The sequence below is a fragment of the Puma concolor genome, chromosome C2, assembly GCF_028749965.1.
Source record: "Puma concolor isolate L17-30 chromosome C2, mPumCon1.1.hap2, whole genome shotgun sequence".
NCBI lineage: Eukaryota > Metazoa > Chordata > Mammalia > Carnivora > Felidae > Puma > Puma concolor.
In genome coordinates this window covers 63659790-63679552 of record NC_141675.1, presented here as the reverse complement: position 1 = coordinate 63679552, position 19763 = coordinate 63659790, and the positions used below count along the sequence as shown (strand labels likewise).

Sequence of the window (19763 nt, the reverse complement as noted above, 5' to 3'; positions counted from 1 at the left end):
AAGTCAAAGTGGGAGTGGAAGGTGTGAAACATGATGAATCTTTTCTTTTTTTTTCCCCCTTAAGGTTTATTTATTTATTTTGAGAGAAAGAGAGAGCCCAAGTGGGGAAGGGGCAGAAAGAGTGGGGGGAGGGAGAGAGAGAATCCCAAGCAGGCTCTGTGCTGTCAGTGCAGAGCCCGACATGGGGCCTGAACCCACGAACCATGAGATCACAAACAGCTGAAATCAAGAGTTAGACACTTAACTGAATGAACCATTCAGGTGCCCCTAAGTCTTTTTCACTACAAGATAGTTTTTAAAAAATATTATTTTAATTAAATATCTTTAACTAAAAACTTACTGCTTTAAAAGTTGATAAAACATTTAATAGAAAAAATAATAGTATTTAAGATGCTTAATCATTTATACTTGAAATAAACAACTAGCCCATAATATGGAAGGATCTACAATATATCTTAATAATACTACCAAGTATTCTAAACCTCACTCTTAAATTATATTCAATTAAAATTTTAATAATTTTTTAGATTATGCTGTCTTAAATAAAAATAAGTTATCCCTGTATGGTTATTAAATTTGATTTTCTCCTGTTAAAAAAATAAATAAATAAAAGGATAAAGAAAGAAGTTATCCCACCAGATTTAATTTAAATGAAATTAGCAATTATTAGATTAAATCAGAATAAAACTCAAACATCATTAAAAATCATTCCTGCATTTTACCATTATGATTTAAAATCTAAGCAAGTTAATTTTCATATTTTTTAACTGTCAAGTCTTATTAAAAAGCTAATGATGTAATATACAATAAAACTAATTATCTTACCTCCTTTTCTTCACCAACTTGGTCCAAACTCTCATGACTTGAAGGATTATATGGAATTACTGAAAATCCAATCCCCCGCCACAAAAAAAAAAAAAAAGGAGAAAAACAATAGTACCCGTTAACTGAGCTTGACTTAAAATGTTCTCGTGATTTAAGTTTCTATTTCAGAATAAGTTTTCATTATTTAATTTTATTTTTTTAAGTAGGCTTTACCCCCCAGAGCAGAGCCCAACATGGGGTTTGAACTCACAACCCTGAGATCAAGACCTGAGCTGAGATCAAGAGTCAGATACTTGGGGCGCCTGGGTGGCTCAGTGGGTTAAGCATCTGACTTTGGTTCAGGTCATGATCTCATGGTCTGTGAGTCCAAGCCCCCATCAGGCTCTGTGCTTACAGCTCAGAGCCTGGAGCCTGCTTTGGATTCTATGTCTCCCTCTCCCTTTACCCCTTCCCCCCCCCAAAATAAATAAAACATAAAAAATTAAGAAAAAAAAAAAAAGAGTCAGATGCTTGACCAACTGAGCCATCCAGGCACCCTCAAGTTTTCACTATTTAAAATGGAATATTTGTCCTACTAGTAATAAATTGTATGTATTTATGAGTCAACTCCTTATCTTTAATGAGAGTAGAGAACAAGAACCAATTAACAGCCAAGTATTGATTTTAACAAATATTTTTGTTTTTTTAAAAATATTTCTCCTCAAAAAAACAAAAAAAAAAAAAAATAAAAAAAAATAAAAAAAAATAAAAATATTTCTCCTCTTCACAAATTAATCAATTCCTTCTACAAGGGTGACTCCATAAACCTTAATTATTTTAGTATGACTAAGGCATAGAGAGAGGGGGCCTTTGGTTTTTACTCCTCACTTTCTTCATACTCAAAAACTGGACTATAGGTTTCTATTCCTTGGAACTACTTGGGGCAAAAAAAACAAAACAAAACAAAAAAAAAAAAACCCACCCACATTTCACAGATTGCATGAACAAGAGACTGTATTCTGTCCTTCCAGAAAAACTCCCTCATCTTCCTTTTCTTGACTCTTCTGAGATCAGTATGCTCTGTCCTGGTTAACAGCTCTCCAAATTTCCCAGATACTTACTTACTTACTTACTTACTTATTTATTTATTTATTTATAAAGGTTTATTTTTTTTTTAATTTATTTTTTTTTTAACGTTTATTTATTTTTGAGACAGAGAGAGACAGAGCATGAACGGGGGAGGATCAGAGAGAGAGGGAGACACAGAATCTGAAACAGGCTCCAGGCTCTGAGCCATCAGCACAGAGCCCGATGCGGGGCTGGAACTCACAGACCATGAGATCATGACCTGAGCCAAAGTCGGACGCTCAACCGACTGAGCCACCCAGGCGCCCTACCCAGATACATATTTAAGGTTCTGTATCTATGTGACATTGGAACTCACATGATCTTTTTTGAATTTTCTGTACTACATCTCTATATCTTTTACATAATTTCTACATCTTAAATTTTTTTTTAATGTTTACTTATTTATTTTTCAGAGAGACAGGCAGAATGCGAGTGGGTTAGAGGCAGAGAGAGAAGGGGACACAGAATCTGAAGCAGGCTCCAGGCTCCGAGCTGTCAGCACAGAGCCCGACACGGGGCTCGAACTCATGAGTTGTGATATCATGACCTGAGCCGAAGTCGGATGCTCAACCAACTGAGCCACCCAGGTGCCCCCATAATTTCTACTTCTGATAATAAAGCTTTTAATAAAAACAGATCACCTGAACATAGTCAACATGGCCCACAATATCAGTATGTTTTCATTACTGAAAAAACTAGGTTTGCTGAATTTTAAAAAGGTCTCAGAAGAAATTCACCTGAATTAGAGTCATTTGTTGTACTTTACATAGTTGTCTTCTTAAAATGCCACAGGTATATGTTAAATATTGTGACTGATAACACCACCGCAAAATATGCTAACCTAACTTCTTTTGGCAACAACATAAATGTTTTTAAACTTAAGTTAAAGAGTTACCTAAAGAAGTCTTTAAATGATACTTTGCTGATGAACAATGGTTAGTATCAGTGGGATTCTTACCTGTCTGTGCATGGTCTGAATGCATGGATGACTGATCCATGGGCATCATTGGTTCCTACAAACATTTCCAAAGATACAGTAATTTGGTGGATTCTTTTTAAATCCCAATACCTCTAATTAATTCAGAAACAACATTATTTTGATGAGACACAGCGTATTAAAATTTAAGCTTGAAAGAATATAACTTAATAAGTGAGAATTGTTTTTACTATATTTAATTTACTTTAACTTTATTATATGAAACCATGCAATATTCTTGTGAATGAGGTAACATTAGTCACATTTTACAGATAACAGAAGAAAGAGAATACTAACTTCAGACCATCAATTAGCAATCAAATTAAACTTCTATATACTCTCATCTGTTTCTCTTCTACACTATTCTTCCTTTGAGCTCCATACATTCACTTTACATCTCTAACAAAAGAAGTCATTAGTACATACGTTCCTTAGCTGAGTCCAGAGATGGACTTCAAAATGGTCTATAAACCTAAAATTTCATGGGTTTCCCATTTTTCTGAAGATTCTCAAAAGTTCCAATGATCCAAATAAGGAAAAGACATATCTTCTAGAAACTGACTTAACCCACTAACTGCCAATAACCTCAGGAAAAATGTTAACTCAAACTAAAGTGCTACTAATTCATTAATCTTGGATCCAGGTTTAAGGATTACCAGCAAGAAAGGGTAAACTTGAGAAAGAACATTAAGTTATACAGTTATAGTTTCTTTTTTTAGATTTTTTTTTTAAAGTAATCTCTACACCCAACATGGGACTCATTTCAATCAAGAGTCACTTGCTCTACTCACTGAGCCTGCCAGGCTCCCCTACACCATTGTAATTTTAAGGTTGTCTTAAAGACAGGCCTTTGGATTTTTCATTGTGTTTAACATCCATCCTAAAATATCAATATAATCACTAATCCTGCCCCTTTCTTCCTACATTTATAAATGTACACAAGTCATCCCATCACCTAAGAATACTCAAGAATATCAACAGTACCCTAAATAAATTATGTTCACAAATTTTGGCCTTTGTTTTTTTTTTCTTAAGATGGGATTTTCACCTCCCTAACTACAAACCCATTCCTGAGCTTATACGAACAAGCTAAATAATTCTGATAGCCAAGAGTCACTAATAATAACCTATTTTCACAATGTCCAAAGAAGGTACTATGAATAAACATGGTACACTCATTCTAGAAGGCAATTTAGAAAGATGTCTCCAGATCTCTTTAAAAATGCATATCCTTTAGGCCAGTAATTCTACTTCTGGATCCTTAAGGAAATAATAAGATTTATTTATCAGAAAGTTCATGATGATTTTCTTTACAGGGAAATTCAGAAAACAAGTCAAATGTTCAACCATAGAGAACACATGAAGTAAATCATGATACAGACATATAACAAAATATGCTAAAATTGATGGGGATATACACAGACAGATATAGAAAGATGACCAAAATACATAGTTGAGTGAGAAAAATGGGTTGAAAACAGTATATATATGATCTCACTTTTGCTAAAAAGTATGTAAAAGAATGAGACCAAATCAAACATTATGCACATTCTGATGGATAAACACCCCAACTTCTATGAAGCAGTCTCAAAAACAACCCACAGAAACCAAAACCTGGAATCTAATTATAGGTTCAACTATAACATACAGAAAATAAAGAAGATGGGGAAACATTTTAAACATAACCATGGAGAAGCAAAGAGAGAAATTCTGCAACACTTTAAATGACAACATAATTTCTTCTACATTTAAATTTTAAGGGAGACAAAAGCAAGAGAGAGAAAGAGATGGAAGCATCAGTAAGTTAGAAAATATCTAGGACACATATCAATCAACTGCAAATATGGACTTCAGTTGGATCCTAATTCAGAATGAAAACTGTAAAAACAAAATTTTCACATTTATGAGGCAACTGAAATTTTGAACACTGCCTGGATGAGTATTTGATATAAGGAATTTTTCAGTTAGTTTTTAAAAGAGTTCTTATCTTTTAGATTTGTTTCAAAATTATATAGGATGACAGCAGGTCATTTATGGGGGGTGTATAGCTGAAATAATATCACTCATGAGTTGATACCCGTGGGAGCCGGATGATTGATATATGGAAGTTCATTACACTGTTATATCTACTCTTAAAATGTATTTAAAAGTTTTCCATTATTCTATATGAATACAATTATTAGATTATAGATTATTCTATATAGATTATTCTATAATCTATTCTAATAGATTATTCTACATCCATATAGAATGGAAAAATTTTAAATGTTTATGCATATAAATCTGCAAAGAAAAAGGTCTGGAAGAATATACACCAAGACAATTACCTTTAGATAGGACATTTCATGGGGCATTTTTATTTTTATATTTTTAATTTAACTTTTAATTTGTCAGTAGGCTTCATGCCCCATGCAGAGCCCAATGCAGGGCTTGAACTCACAATCCTGAGATCAAAACCTGAATGAGATCATGAGTCAGATGCTTAACCAACTGAGCCACCCAGGTGCCCCTCATGAGGGATTTGTATTTAACTTCTCTTTATTCATTTGTATTCTCTATTTATTCTATAACCAACATGTTTTAATTGTATATTTAAAGAAAAAGTAAAAATAAAATTTTTTAATTCAAAAACTCTCTACCTAGTAATCTCATACTTTAAATAGCAAACATGAAGCCTCTGATTCTTCTTACCTGATCTCTGTTTGGTGTGGATGCTCCAGAACAACGGGAGCTACAAACTAATGAGTTTGGCTTAAAGAAGAGAAAAGAGTCTCTTAAATGGTTTTCCCTACCTCTTCCTAATTTAGACCAGATGATTTTGTAGCAAATTAAATAAAGAAGTTACCTATATACTACAAATTTGTAGTAACAATTCCAAAACTCACCATAGGTCAACTGGACTGTAAAGTTACATTCTGTAACAACACTGTTAAAACTGTGATTCCTTAGCACCTCTGTATTTTAGCCCTCTGTTCTAGTAGTGTTACTGAGAATGCTCTATTAAAAAGAGACAACTGTGTCTTACCGGTGGCATAGAATGCCGCCCACATTCAATTGTGACAAGTTTGTGGCACTTCTTATGAACCAGGAGTTTGCAGTTGATGCACTTATATCCCTGGCGTCCAAGTCCCCATATTCGGTCAGTGCAGATAGCACAGTGGGCACGCTGGAAAGAATAATTCAGCAGTATTTTATTAACCAAAAGACAGTCATAATTATTTGCCAACATTCTGCTCATAAAATAGTGAAAATAAGTGGCTTTCTTCTCTAACTCAGTTCCCTTCATCATACATAAGTTTTCCAAAGCTAGAATAGGAAAATTAAACAGAAAAGAGCTTTGTTTGCAAGAGTGAAATTTGCAAGCATGTTGTTTTCTAACTTCAAGAATTTTTAGTCTTCACATAAATTCAGAGTATTGAAAATAGTAAAAGTGAATTAAACTTGAAAACCATATGACAGAAAAAGCTATGCAAGGACTCCCAAGCAAACATAAAGCTTCCAGAATGTTCAGAAGTCAAAGCAAAGCCCTGCTCTCTTAAAGAGTAATACCTAAAGTAATTATTTCAAAGGTTTTCAAATATTAGTGCTACTGAGAAAAGGACTTTTGTAAACCTCAGGTGGTAGCTTTTATTTACATTAATGAATCCAGAACATGGCACTAGTTTTACAATGGAAATGGGATCCATATATTTGTAGTTATCAAGTGGAGTGAAAATATGGACTACTGGAAATTTCTTTCAAACTTTGGCTCTGCCACTTACTAGCTGTGTCATCTTGGGCAAGTTTCTTAATTGCCCCATACCTCAGTTTTTTCACCTATAAAATAGAAATATATAGTACCTATCTCAAGTTGTTGTAAAGATTAAATGAGTTAATATATGTCAAGCATTTGAAAAACCACCTGGTACATAGTTAAAGCTAGGTCAGTGTTTTGCAATTATTATATTCAAAACTGAAAGTTAAAATTACAACATTAACTGGTTTGCAAAATAAACTTTGCTTATTTTCTGGATGTTTGGAATTATACTTAAAAAGTCAACTTTCGGGGTACCTGGGTGGCTCAGTTGGTTAAGAATCTGACTCTTGATTTTGACTCAGGTCACGATCTCATGGTTCATCGGATCAAGCCCCACATCAGGCTCTGTGCTGACAGCATGGAGCCTGCTTGGAATAATCTGTCTCCCTCTCTCTCAGCCCCTCCTCCACAAATACATGCACACATGCTCTCTCTCTGTCTCTAAATAAATAAAACTTAAAAATAAATAAAATAAAAAGCCAACTTTACTTTAGCTAGGATAACCATGTAATTAATCATCCACTCTGGAGCAGTTTTAAGAAGGGAGAGGCTATTAAAAATTATCTCAAGGGGCGCCTGAGCGACTCAGTCGGTTAAGCGCCGACTTCGGCTCAGGTCATGATCTCGCAGTTAGTGGGTTCGAGCTCCGCATCGGGCTCTGTGCTGACAGCTCAGAGCCTGGAGCCTGCTTTAGATTCTGTGTCTCCCTTTCTCTCTGCCCCTCCCCTGCTCACACTGTCTCGGTCTCTCTCTCAAAAATAAACAAACATTTAAAAAAAATTTTTTTAATTACCTGGAGATAACAGGAATACTGCCCTCAGGCAAACTGGGAATGTTGTCACCCTATTTACTCCTTTAAAAGGGAAAACAAGACTTTACAGTAGTGAGGGAAAAAATAGATATCTCAAATTATCAAACATTTAAAAAACTATGGTTTACCCGGTTAAAACGCTTGGCTTGAAAAGTGTGGCCATTTGCACAATAAAGCTTTCTCCAGCGGCGTGCACCTCTGCGGTAGATGGATTCTGAAGAGAGATAAAAAGTTAAAAAAGAAAAAAGGAGAGCAAGTGTGAGTAAAGTCTTTTTATAATTAAGTGTGTGATTTTTTCATGATATTCACTGCAAGAAAAAAAAATATTTGGATAAAAACAAAGTGAAAAACTAAAATAGATGCATCGAGGAACTAAATGAAAACAAAGCCCATGGAGTAAAAGTGTTCAAATAACCATTCGGGCTTTTGTGTTTTTTAACTTTCCCGCAACTTTTATTTTGAAAAATTTTAAGCCCACAGAGAATCGACAGAATAGAACAAGAAACACCTGCATCCTTCACACAGATTTACCAATTACTAACATTATGCCACCTTTGCTTTCTGTCCTCTACACCTGCTTTTTTTCTTGGAATCATTTAAAAGTAAGTTGCAGACATACCACTTCACCCTTAAACACCTAAATATCCACTGCCTTAGATTAAGGACATTCCCCCTAATTCTGCTTAGGCACAATACCGTTACCATGATTGAGAAAATCAGCATTAATTCAATCGTCACCTAACATACAGCTCATAGGCAAATTCCCCTATTTGTCCTCAGAGTGTATTTCATAGCTTTCTTTTTCTCTCCAGCATCCAATCAAGATTTAAGCATTGCAGGGGCGCCTGGGTGGCGCAGTCGGTTAAGCATCCGACTTCAGCCAGGTCACGATCTCACGGTCCGTGAGTTCGAGCCCCGCATAGGGCTCTGGGCTGATGGCTCAGAGCCTGGAGCCTGTTTCTGATTCTGTGTCTCCCTCTCTCTCTGCCCCTCCCCCGTTCATGCTCTGTCTCTCTCTGTCCCAAAAATAAATAAACGTTGAAAAAAAAAAATTAAAAAAAAAAAAGATTTAAGCATTGCATTTGGTTGCTATACCTTTTTTGTCTCTTTAATGGATGCTGAAATATTCACAGTGCCGTATTTGTTGTTGAGTCTTCGTGATGTTGACTTTTTTTTTTTTTTAACAGGGTCCGTTGTCTTACGTTATGTCCCACATTCTGGATTTGTCTGTTTCCTCATTAGAATCAGTATTAAATACTCTTGGCAAAAATAATACATAGGCGATATGTGTTGCTTATTGTATCACATTACGGGATAGACAAATGTCAGATTGCTGACTCCCACTTACTAGTATTTCAGTCACTCCGTTAAAGGCAGTGATTCCTAGTTTTCTTCATTGTAAACGTACATTTTACTTTTCCTAGGTGTTCTATAAGGGACATTTTGCAATTTCAGGAATATTATATTCTCCAATAATCTTTTTTTTTTCACTTTTTTAATGTTTATTTTTTGAGAGAGAGAGAGAGTGTGAGTGGGGGAGGGGCAGAGAAAGAGGGAGACAATCTGAAGCAGGCTCCAAGCTCTGAGCTGTCAGCATAGAGCCCGATGCAGGGCTCGAACTCAGACTGTGAGATCATGACCTGAGCCCAAGTCGAATGCTTTACTGACTCAGCCACCCAGGTGCTCCTCCAATAATCTTTAACCCAATAGTTTTTACAGTAATACTTTTTCTAAACAAATTAAGAGGTTCCAAAAGATCAAATCTAATCTACCTGTGTAATTTTGGTTAAATTGATCACTATTATATACATTGTCTATTAGTCATTAATAGTAATATTCCATAGTGATAGTTAATACTGTGGAAAGATTCCATTAGGTTTTTAAACTCATATTTTAAAGCAAATGTAGCACTGAATTTAAAATTAAGATAAAACAGACCAGTTGAAATGCTCTAAATTAGAAATCTAAAGATGGCATAATACAGAACCCTAAATATAAATGCTTTAATTTTTATTTATCTATTCTGTTAGGAGTAACCAAAGCAGAAAGTTTCTGTTAACAATATCTTAACCTGAAATATCTTCAGAAGCTTTCATGAAACTACAACTCGATATACCTTAAATTTAAGCATATTAATGTTGCCGAGGAATTAAAAGAGCCAAGAGACCATATTAATAGTGATTAATCTTCCTCCATGCTCTAGTTTAGTAACATTTATTATACTGGGGAAGAAGTGGTATCAAATCCCCACCAGCAAATTTTAAAGAGTGAATATGAGCATGAAATATAGTGAAAAGTTAGGAAATTATTACTTTATCTGGAAAGTGTGCTATAGACCCATGATCGATTTGGAGATGGGACTCTGGAACCAAGACCTGCTACAATGGCAAGTCTTCCAAAAATGCAGACCGGACAAAGAACATAGCTGCCTCTCCAACAGCTGTGTAAAGGCAGCCTACCCTGGCTTTGGTCCATCCACCACTGGAACTCCAGCAAAATATTCTCAGCTGAACCCAAACCTAAATTTTTCACTAGAGCTTCAAGGCTCTACCTACTTCCTTATATTTCTCCATCTTCCTATATATATTACACGGCCCCCAATCAACTCTGTATACAAACACAGCTGTTTAATTTTTCCTTCTCACCAGGTTGCATGAAGAGTCACAGAGCTGAAAGTTTAGAACTCTTTCATTTAATTCAAAGGAAAACATTTACTACTTTTCTCTCTAAAGTCATGGATATGGGCAGAAACCACAAATGAAAATGAGTAGTATCCACAAGCAATAATACATTACACTGGATATCAAAGGCAATAACTACTGACTGTATATAAGTGTGTATATATACAAACTTTCAATTCCTCTCACTAATGGGAACCATCAGCTTGGACACTCAAAAGAAAATCCCTAACAATTTCTAACTACACAAGCTCAAGTATTCAGAGATGAAGCATCTTGTTACTTTCAAATGGTACACCAAAAAAATAAAAATAAAACAAGCATGTTTCTTATGTATATACACCTCTGCCTATGTGTGAACACATACAGATGCAGACATATAGGAAACATAGAAAATGTTAATAATTAGTGAATGGAGGCAAAAGATATCTTTGTATCTTTGTTTTCAATGTTTCAACTTCTCCACAAGCTTGAAAATTTCAAAAATTAAAAACTAGGATGAAACATGACTTAAAATTAACTTAATTTTCTCTTCAAACATGCAACAGACACTTATGTCAGTAACTTGTAACTAAGAACTGCCTGATTGTGATCTGGCAAAAGTAGAGTTTAGGCAGTTGCTAAGATATACTAAATTAGACTGAAGAATGGAAAGGAAATCAAACGGACTAAAAGTTCTATTTCTGATTTCTTTTCACTTGTGCCACTGTACCATAAATAACTCTATTCTCAAAAATATGAAGTATATATACACACTCACTATCTTCTCCTGGACAGGGCATTCCAGGACGTTCTGGTACACAAGGGAAGACTGAAAGAAAATAAACTAAAATTAATACAGCATATTTAAAACACACAAATTACATAGAATGCCAAATTCTAATATCAAAAACGTTGACCCAAACTTCAACCTTACCCTCTCTTGACATAAGATACGTAGCATATGGTCAATATTTTTTCAAGGGATCCATTTTACCAAGGCTATATGAAGAAGTTTTTATGAAAGTGAACATCCAAAAACAAATGCATTAGAAGCTCAAATTATTCATTCTACTCCCTGTTAACATTACTAATTGATTCCTTTGTCCTTAGAGAAATTAACTATTTCCTTAAATCTCTGTTGTAGTGTAAAGTTTGCTACAATGAAGAATTAAAATTAAATTACAAAAATGTATACAAATATGAACATAAACCATTACAGTTTTTAAAAGATGTATACTAAATTTAAGAATAAGTTCACAAGATTAACATGTACCCAAATCCAACAAAATATAAGTTTTATCTTATAAACTGTAAATTTATAAACATGTAATTCAGGCCATTTTTATAAAGAGACAGAATATAAAGACATAGTATATTTATGAACTAGACAACCAGCTGTAGTCTGTGATGTACAGAAGGACATGGCTTAATAAAGAATATAGAGTATGGGAAGCACAGTTGCTAACATATTCTTAAAAGTTGAAATATAAGCCAACTTCTAAAAACAGATATGTGATATAGGGTAAAAATAACAAAAGTGGGGTGCCTGGGTGGCTCAGTTGGCTAAGCGTCTGACTCTTGATTTCGGCTCAGTTCATGATCTCACGGTCATGAGATCGAACCCTGTGTCGGACTCTGTGCTGCATGTGGAGCCTGCTTAAGATTCTCTCTCCCCCTCTCTCACTGCCCCTCCCCTGCTTGTGCGTGCTCTCTCTTTCAGAAAACAAAACAAAACTTAAACTATTTAATACTATTGATCAGTCACTTCTTTAAACACTCACTGCAGTTTTATTCTAAAAAGAGATGACCCCCAAAATGGATGACTTACTAAAATTCTGCTAGGATCTCAACAAATTAGACTATGGATCCCTTTGGAAGTCACTATGTCAAATTCTGAAGACAGAAGAATATCAAACTACTCACTTTTGAAAAACACACTGTAAAGAAAAGTATTTGGGAATAATAACAAGGTGTTGACTCATTATACTTATGGGAGATTCATGTTTGTTTTGAGTTTTAAAGAGTTCCCTAGGTCTGGTCTCCAAAAGCTCCTAAAAATGTTTCATGAAATATTGCCAACGAATTGCAATTAAATGTGCCATATTAAGTGGGTTCTACAGTACATAAAAAATTTGAGGGGTAGCACAGAAGAATGAAAAGAACATAGATTTGGAACCAGAAGACCTAGATTCTATAACTCGGTCTACAGTGCACCAGTTACATGATGGCTGAGTTTCGTCTCTTCTTCTGTACCGCAATCCGACTTGCAGGCTTGCAGAAAACTACGTAATCTCTATAACTATGTAAATAGTTTCACTGTTAACCTTCAAATAAAAGAAAGGACATTTAAGATACCTTCTCTTTGGAGATCATTATTGGCACACGTTACAAAACTGCAAGGGAATGACTTAGGAGAATTCCAGTGGGCACTCAATTTTAAATTCTATCCTACACTTTGCTGTGAAAACCTGAGAGATATTCAGTGTAATATCCAAGAAGGCAAGCCCAAATAACAAATTTCCCAAGATTATAAGGTGATTTTATTTTCTCTAGCATTTGAGAGACTAAATCTGAACAATTACATAGCAATGAGGGATAGAGATTAAGCAAATGACATCATGATGTTTTAAAATGGACAAGAATACAGGGTTATTTAAAAAAAAAGTACAGCTCTAGAAGAGTAAGAAATGACTACTCCTTTACCATGAATCAGGAGTTCAGAATCCTTGTTTAGCTCATAAAGCCTAAAGGCTTCTTCTAACTCCAACTGAGATGATACTGTACACGGGTCTCCTAAAAAATATAAAAAGTAAAGTAAAGCAAAGCTCACTTTTTAAATCCTCTAAAATGTGATGTTTAGTAAACAATTTCCATTACATAAAATCTTGAGCAAAAACATAATTTCCATTACATAAAATCTTGAGGAAAAACAATTACATATATACATAAAGTAATATTTGACAAGGACAAGTCTTTAGATACTTAAAATTTTAGCCAATTCTATTCTCTAAAGTAGCTACATAACTTCCATTTCTATTTCCCAAAAATATTACATGAAATTCATAGATACCAAATTTGATACATATAAGCCATTTAATTCTCAATAACATATAAAGTATATGCAAAATATAGCAAACACAATCTACCCCGACCACATTTGGATTGTCACTACAGTATGACTAACTGCCAGGGACAAGTTTTCTGTTACCTATCTCTCTAGAGGAGGAAGTGAAAGTGGTTTCACTGCCACAATATGGTCGGTTAGAGGTCGCCATATAATCATTCTGCCAAATTTTTCCTTCACCTGAGAGCCTGCTCAAGAGGCTCACAGAAAGGAAGCACAGCTACTAACAAGTACTCTGGACTGAACAGCAGTCCAATCTGAGCTGCTTTTAAATGTAAACGCATCATTTTAGTAAATGGACACACAGAAAGACTAAGGAAGAAACACCTTCCTAGTCAACCAGCCAAAGAACTGAGTCACCCTGGCAAAGACTGAGATGGCACATCTCCCTGAATGATGGCATTCCTCAATGAAAAAGTAATTAGATCCCAGTTGGGGCCCGAGCTGGGTCCTCCACACTGCAATGCTTCTGCTCATTCCTGTGGTCACACCAAATGTTACCACACACAAGATGCCACCGGCCCTATCCAAACCTCAGTCACTCTCAGTAGAGAACTATGTCTATTACTCACGAGAGAAAAATGAAGCCATCTCCTTTCCTCCAGTCTCAAAGAAATGAATGCCTCTGTACCTTTCTCCAACTTGGCGATTCCCTTACTGAATCTCTTCCTTTTACCTTCCTCTGGGCCTTATCCCATTAGCCCTTTCAGTTCCATTTGCATTTTTTCTTTCCTTCCACTAGCTCTTCTCAGGCACAGGCATGTTTGAGTCTCCCTCTCAACAATCTCCCTCACACTCGGGTTGCCATTCCATTGTAGCCACACCCTCAAGAGCAAACCCTTGAGTGAAACTGGAGGGGGTGGGTGAGAAGAAGGGGAAAAATATAGAGTAGGGCTTTTGATCTTTGACTTCTTACTTTTCTTTTGTACTTTTTAAATCACGGGTTTACAATATTTTAGATTTATTAGAAACAACTTTTTAAAATTTATTTATTTATTTATTTTATTTATTTTATTTTTTTAACGTTTATTTATTTTTGAGACAGAGAGAGACAGAGCATGAATGGGGGAGGAGCAGAGAGAGAGGGAGACACAGAATGGGAAGCAGGCTCCAGGCTCTGAGCCATCAGCCCAGAGCCTGACGCGGGCCTCGAACTCATGGACCGCGAGATCGTGACCTGGCTGAAGTCGGACGCTTAACCGACTGAGCCACCCAGGCGCCCCTAAAATTTATTTATTTTGAGAGAGCGAGAGAGCTAGCACATGCGCACGGAAGCAGGAGAGGGGCAGAGAGAGGGGGAGAATCCCAAGCAGGTTCTGCATTGTCAGCACAGAGTCTGACGCAGGGCTCCATCTCCCAGGCTGTGAGATCATGACTGCGCCGAAATCAAGACTCAGATGCTTAACCGACTGAGCCACCCAGGCACCTCTGGAAGTAACTTTTCTTGAGGTGCCTGCTGACTCAGTCAGTTAAGCGTCCGACTTCAGCTCAGGTCATGATCTTGTGGTTCAGGAATTCGAGCCCCGCGTCAGGCTCTGTGCTGACAGCTGAGAGCCTGCTGGAACCTGCTTCAGATTCTGTGTCTCCCTCTGTCTGCCCCTCCCACCGCTTGTGCTCGCTCTCTCTCAAAAATAAACAATTAAAAAATTTTTTAGAAATAACTTCTCTTAATATTCAGAGTGACCCCACCCTGCTTTCTCCATGTTCCTGTCCTCCATGAATTTCTCAAAATTCTGCTATCAGGTTTTAGTCCAAACACTCTACTAAAACTGCTATATCCAAGGTCATGAAAAGAGCTGCTAAAACCAATAGCATCTTTTCTGTCTTTATTCTAATTGATCTCTCTATAGCATCTAACAAAGTTCCCTACTAACCATCTATAGGATAGAACTGCATCTAGGTTTCTAAAACACCATTCCCCTGGTTTACCAACTCTATTTTAACTTTTCATTTTGGAAATCTTCAAACATGTTACCAAATTTTGCTTCCCCCTGCATATCCACTCACTTATTCCCTTCCACCATGGCATTGTGAACAAATCCTTATAAGTCTAGATTAAAATTCCTTAATATGATCACAATATCATTATACACCTATAAAAACTAACAAAAATTCACAATAAAAATCCGAACATGACCGTATGCAAAAGAATAAAGTTGAACTTCTATCTTACACCATTAACAAAAATTAACTCAAACCTGATCAAAGACTGAAATGCAAGAGTGAAAAGTACAAAACTCATGGAAGAAAACATAGGGAGAAAGCTTTATGACACTGGATTTGGCAACGATTTCTTGGCTATGACACCAAAAGCAAGGCAAGGAAAAAACAAATGACCATTTCTCCAAAGAAGATACAGAAATGGTCAATGAGCACATGAAAAGATGTTCAGTATCACTCATCATTAAGAAAATCAACAAGACACCACCTCATTGTGATGAGGTTACACAGAGAGGGAGAACCAACTAGGCCAGTATCCCAGATGAGCCTCTATGTCACTCCAGACCCAGCTGCCATATGACTGCCACTGCATGAGAGACCTCATGTGAGACTAGCACAGCCAGTCAACTGAGACCAGTGTGAGAGATTACAAAATAAAGTGGTGGGACTGGGGCGTCCTACAAGTAATCTGGTGGCTCAGTCAGTTAAGCATGTGACTCCTGATTTCTGCTTAGGTAACAATGTCACAGTTCCTGGGTTCGAGCCCTGTGTCGGGCTCCGTGCTGGGCATGTAGCCTGCTTAAGATTCTTTCTCTTTCTCTCTCTCTCTCACAAAAAAAAAAAAAAAAAAAAAAAATCACTAAAAAAAAAAAATAAAGTGGTGGGTTTTTTTTTTTAATTTTTTTTTTCAACGTTTATTTATTTTTGGGACAGAGAGAGACAGAGCATGAACGGGGGAGGGGCAGAGAGAGAGGGAGACACAGAATCGGAAACAGGCTCCAGGCTCTGAGCCATCAGCCCAGAGCCTGACGCGGGGCTCGAACTCACGGACCGCGAGATCGTGACCTGGCTGAAGTCGGACGCTTAACCGACTGCGCCACACAGGCGCCCCAAAGTGGTGGGTTTTTTAAAGCTACTAGGCTTTGAAGTGATTTGTTATGTAACAAACACCTTACTACCATCTTTCAATTTGAATCCTGAAATCCTGTGAATCTTACAAGACCCAGGACAAATAAATGCCACCTCTTCTGAACAGCCTTACCTAAAGGGGATAATATTTCACATTTTATGAAAAGCCTAAAGATAACCTAATTTTTAATAATTATCTTATTGAGATACAATTCACATAGCATTCAATTTACCTATTTGAAGTGTATAATGGTCGTCTGTTCACAGAGCTGTCAACTCTTGATACAATCAATTTTAGAACATTTTCATTGTCTCCTCAAAAAAGCTCCTTTCCCATTAGCAGTCAGTCCCCATTCCCCACCCCCCCCCCACCCTCTCCTCCTACTGCCAGACCTAGGCAACCACTAATCTATTTTCAGTATCTAAGATTCGCCTTTCAGGACATTTCATAAATGGAATCACATAATACGTGGTCTTTTATGTCTGTCTTTGTTCACTTGGAATGTTTTCAAGGTTCATCCATGTTGTAACATGTATCAGTACTTCAGTCCTTTTTTATTAGTGAATAGTAAATATTCTTGAAATGAATTTTTTCCTATGTTTGAATAACTTCTCATGATACTTCTCATGATAATTGATTGGTTTAAAGTGTGCCCATTTAAAATGTTGACAATTATTCCAAAATTTGGGATGACAGTAACTCCAAAAAGGTTATCATAAATGCAGTCAACTAAGTGTATCTATCCTAAGATCCTACAAGTAATCATTAAATTTTAAGTATCTTCTAATCTGACAGGTGAAAATGTCTTCTTTTAAAATCTTTGTTTCGTTAATTGTTAGTAATTTCTGAGTTTTGTCATTTATAAATTTTTTTAATGTTTATTTAATTTTGAGAGAGAGAGACAGAGTGTGAGTGTGGGGGGGAGGGGGGAAGGGGGCAGAAAAAGATGGAGACACAGAATCCAAAGCAGGCTCCAGGCTCTGAGCTTTTAGCACAGAGCCCAACATGGGCCCGAACTAAAGAGCCAGTGAGATCATGACCTGAGGGAAAGTCGGACACTTAAAAGACTGAGCCATCCAGGCACCCCGTTTTGTTTTTGTCATTCATGAATTAGCTATCTAGACCCCCTTAAGTAGATTTTTCATCTATTTCTTTTTGACCTAATTATTTATATTAGAGATAACAATCCTCTGTAAATGTTACAAACATTTTCTGTCAGTTGTTACTACTTTTATATATGTGATTATGGTATTTTTTGACATACAAAATTAGGAAAAATCTTCCCTCTTTACATTTCCTTTGCCAGAATTTTCCTGTTTATTTTCCCAGATAAAATTGTCAGTTTTAAAAACATCCTATTAGAAATTTTTTTGGGGGTGGGGCGCCTGGGTGGCTCAGTCGGTTGGGCGGCCGACTTCGGCTCAGGTCATGATCTTGCGGTCTGTGAGTTCGAGCCCCGCGTCGGGCTCTGTGCTGACAGCTCAGAGCCTGGAGCCTGTTTCAGATTCTGTGTCTCCCTCTCTCTGACCCTCCCCCGTTCATGCTATCTCTCTCTGTCTCAAAAATAAATAAACGTTAAAAAAAAAAAAAGGAAATGAAAAAAAAAGAATAGAAATTTCTGGGGGGGTCGTGCTCTTTACAGATTCATCTGTAGGGAGCTCTCGTTTTACATGACGCTTCTTCCTCACCCCATTCATCCACAGTTTTGCTTATGGCATCCAGTTGTTTCTGTTTCAGTTTTCTTTATATGGTTTCTACACATTTCTTTAAAGTTTATTCCTAGACTGAACCTTCAGTCGGTTAAGCGTCCCACTGCGGCTTAGGTCATGATCTCACAGTTCATGGGTTTGACACCCACGTCCGTGCTGGCAGCTCAGAGCCTAGAGCCTGCTTCAGGTTCAAATAAATAAACATTAAAAAAAAAAAAAGAAAGTTTATTCCTAGATTTAAAAACAAAATTTACGGGGGCGCCTGGGTGGCGCAGTCGGTTAAGCGTCCGACTTCAGCCAGGTCACGATCTCGCGGTCCGTGAGTTCGAGCCCCGCGTCGGGCTCTGGGCTGATGGCTCAGAGCCTGGAGCCTGTTTCCGATTCTGTGTCTCCCTCTCTCTCTGCCCCTCCCCCGTTCATGCTCTGTCTCTCTCTGTCCCAAAAATAATAAATAAACGTTAAAAAAAAAAAAAAATTTACGTTGTGACTACGGATGAAATCTTTTCTTCCAATACACTTTCTGGTTTGAGTGTTATCTACATAAAAGAAAGATCGGTGCTCTCATTTGCTCACTTTATAACTTGGTGTTATAGGTGTCTTCAAGTGGCTAGATGAAAAACAGCGAGGTCAAAATGACCCAACCATGTTACACAGATAAACCATTTTTGGATCAGCACTCAATATACTGACAATAACAAGTACTGGTGAGGATGCAGAGAAACTGGGATCAATCCTCATATGCTACTGGTGGGAATGTAAAATGGTGCTGCCACTTCAGCCAACACAATGGGGGCTCCTTAAAAGATGGAACATAGTTATCAGATGACTTAGCAGTTCCAGTCTTGGTAGGTATCAAAGAGAAATGAAAACCTATGTCCACACAAAAAGTTGAAACCAAATGTTCACTCCAGTTATAACAGCCAAAAAGTGAAAAAAAAACCCAAATGTCCATCAAAATTGAGTAAGTATGGATATGACATGTCTAAATTAGGCAAGTGTATAGAAACACGAAGTAGATTAGTAGTTACCTTGATCTAAGGGCTGTGGAGGGTAAAGAACCTAGAGGGAAATAGGTAGTGAATGTTAATGACCACGGGGTTTATGTTTTGGGTGACAAAATGTTTTGAAATTGATCACAGTGATGGTTGCACAACTCTGTGAATATACTAAAAACCACTGAATTATACACTTTAAGTAATAAATTATATCTCAGTGCAACTGTTTTAGAAAAAAATGTTTACTGCAGCATTTTTATAAAAGTGAGTCTGATAACAAAGTAACAGTCTAGTCCAAAAACAAAATCTGTCTTTGCTTGCCTCAAAGAAATAAACACACAGACTCACTTTTTTAGTATGCAAATTTCTCCCATTTTGCCACATTTATGAAAGTGAAAGGCAATATAATTACATTTCATTTTTGACATTGCTTTAAAAAAACTTGTTTCTACAGAAGTAGATTTAAGTGTAAGCCAAAAATAAAAAAGCAGTATAAAAATAATGAGAATTTCACACATCAATAAGTGTGTAAATTATTCTTTTAGTTAGACAAATAAGCCAGTTGACTAAATTAATTCTAAATAATGAAATATTCAAAGAATTCTAGAGATAGGAGTCTGAAATTTAATTAACACTTCATTTACAACTTCCCAGGTGAGGAAACTAAATACATTTTAAATACATTTAAGC

At 36.5% G+C, this 19763-nt stretch overlaps 1 protein-coding gene across 1 annotated transcript in view; it reads right to left on the bottom strand.

The window, feature by feature from the left end:
- PRKCI (protein kinase C iota) overlaps positions 1–19763 on the bottom strand; it is a 73223-nt gene that overhangs the window by 22763 nt on the left and 30697 nt on the right. The window contains exons 3-8 of the mRNA XM_025912959.2: positions 12879–12968; positions 10954–11004; positions 7644–7729; positions 5934–6074; positions 2891–2945; positions 826–884 (exon numbers count right to left, since the gene is read on the bottom strand). Of these exons, the coding sequence (XP_025768744.1) occupies positions 826–884; positions 2891–2945; positions 5934–6074; positions 7644–7729; positions 10954–11004; positions 12879–12968 (482 nt within the window). The remainder of the gene's footprint in view (positions 1–825; positions 885–2890; positions 2946–5933; positions 6075–7643; positions 7730–10953; positions 11005–12878; positions 12969–19763) is intronic.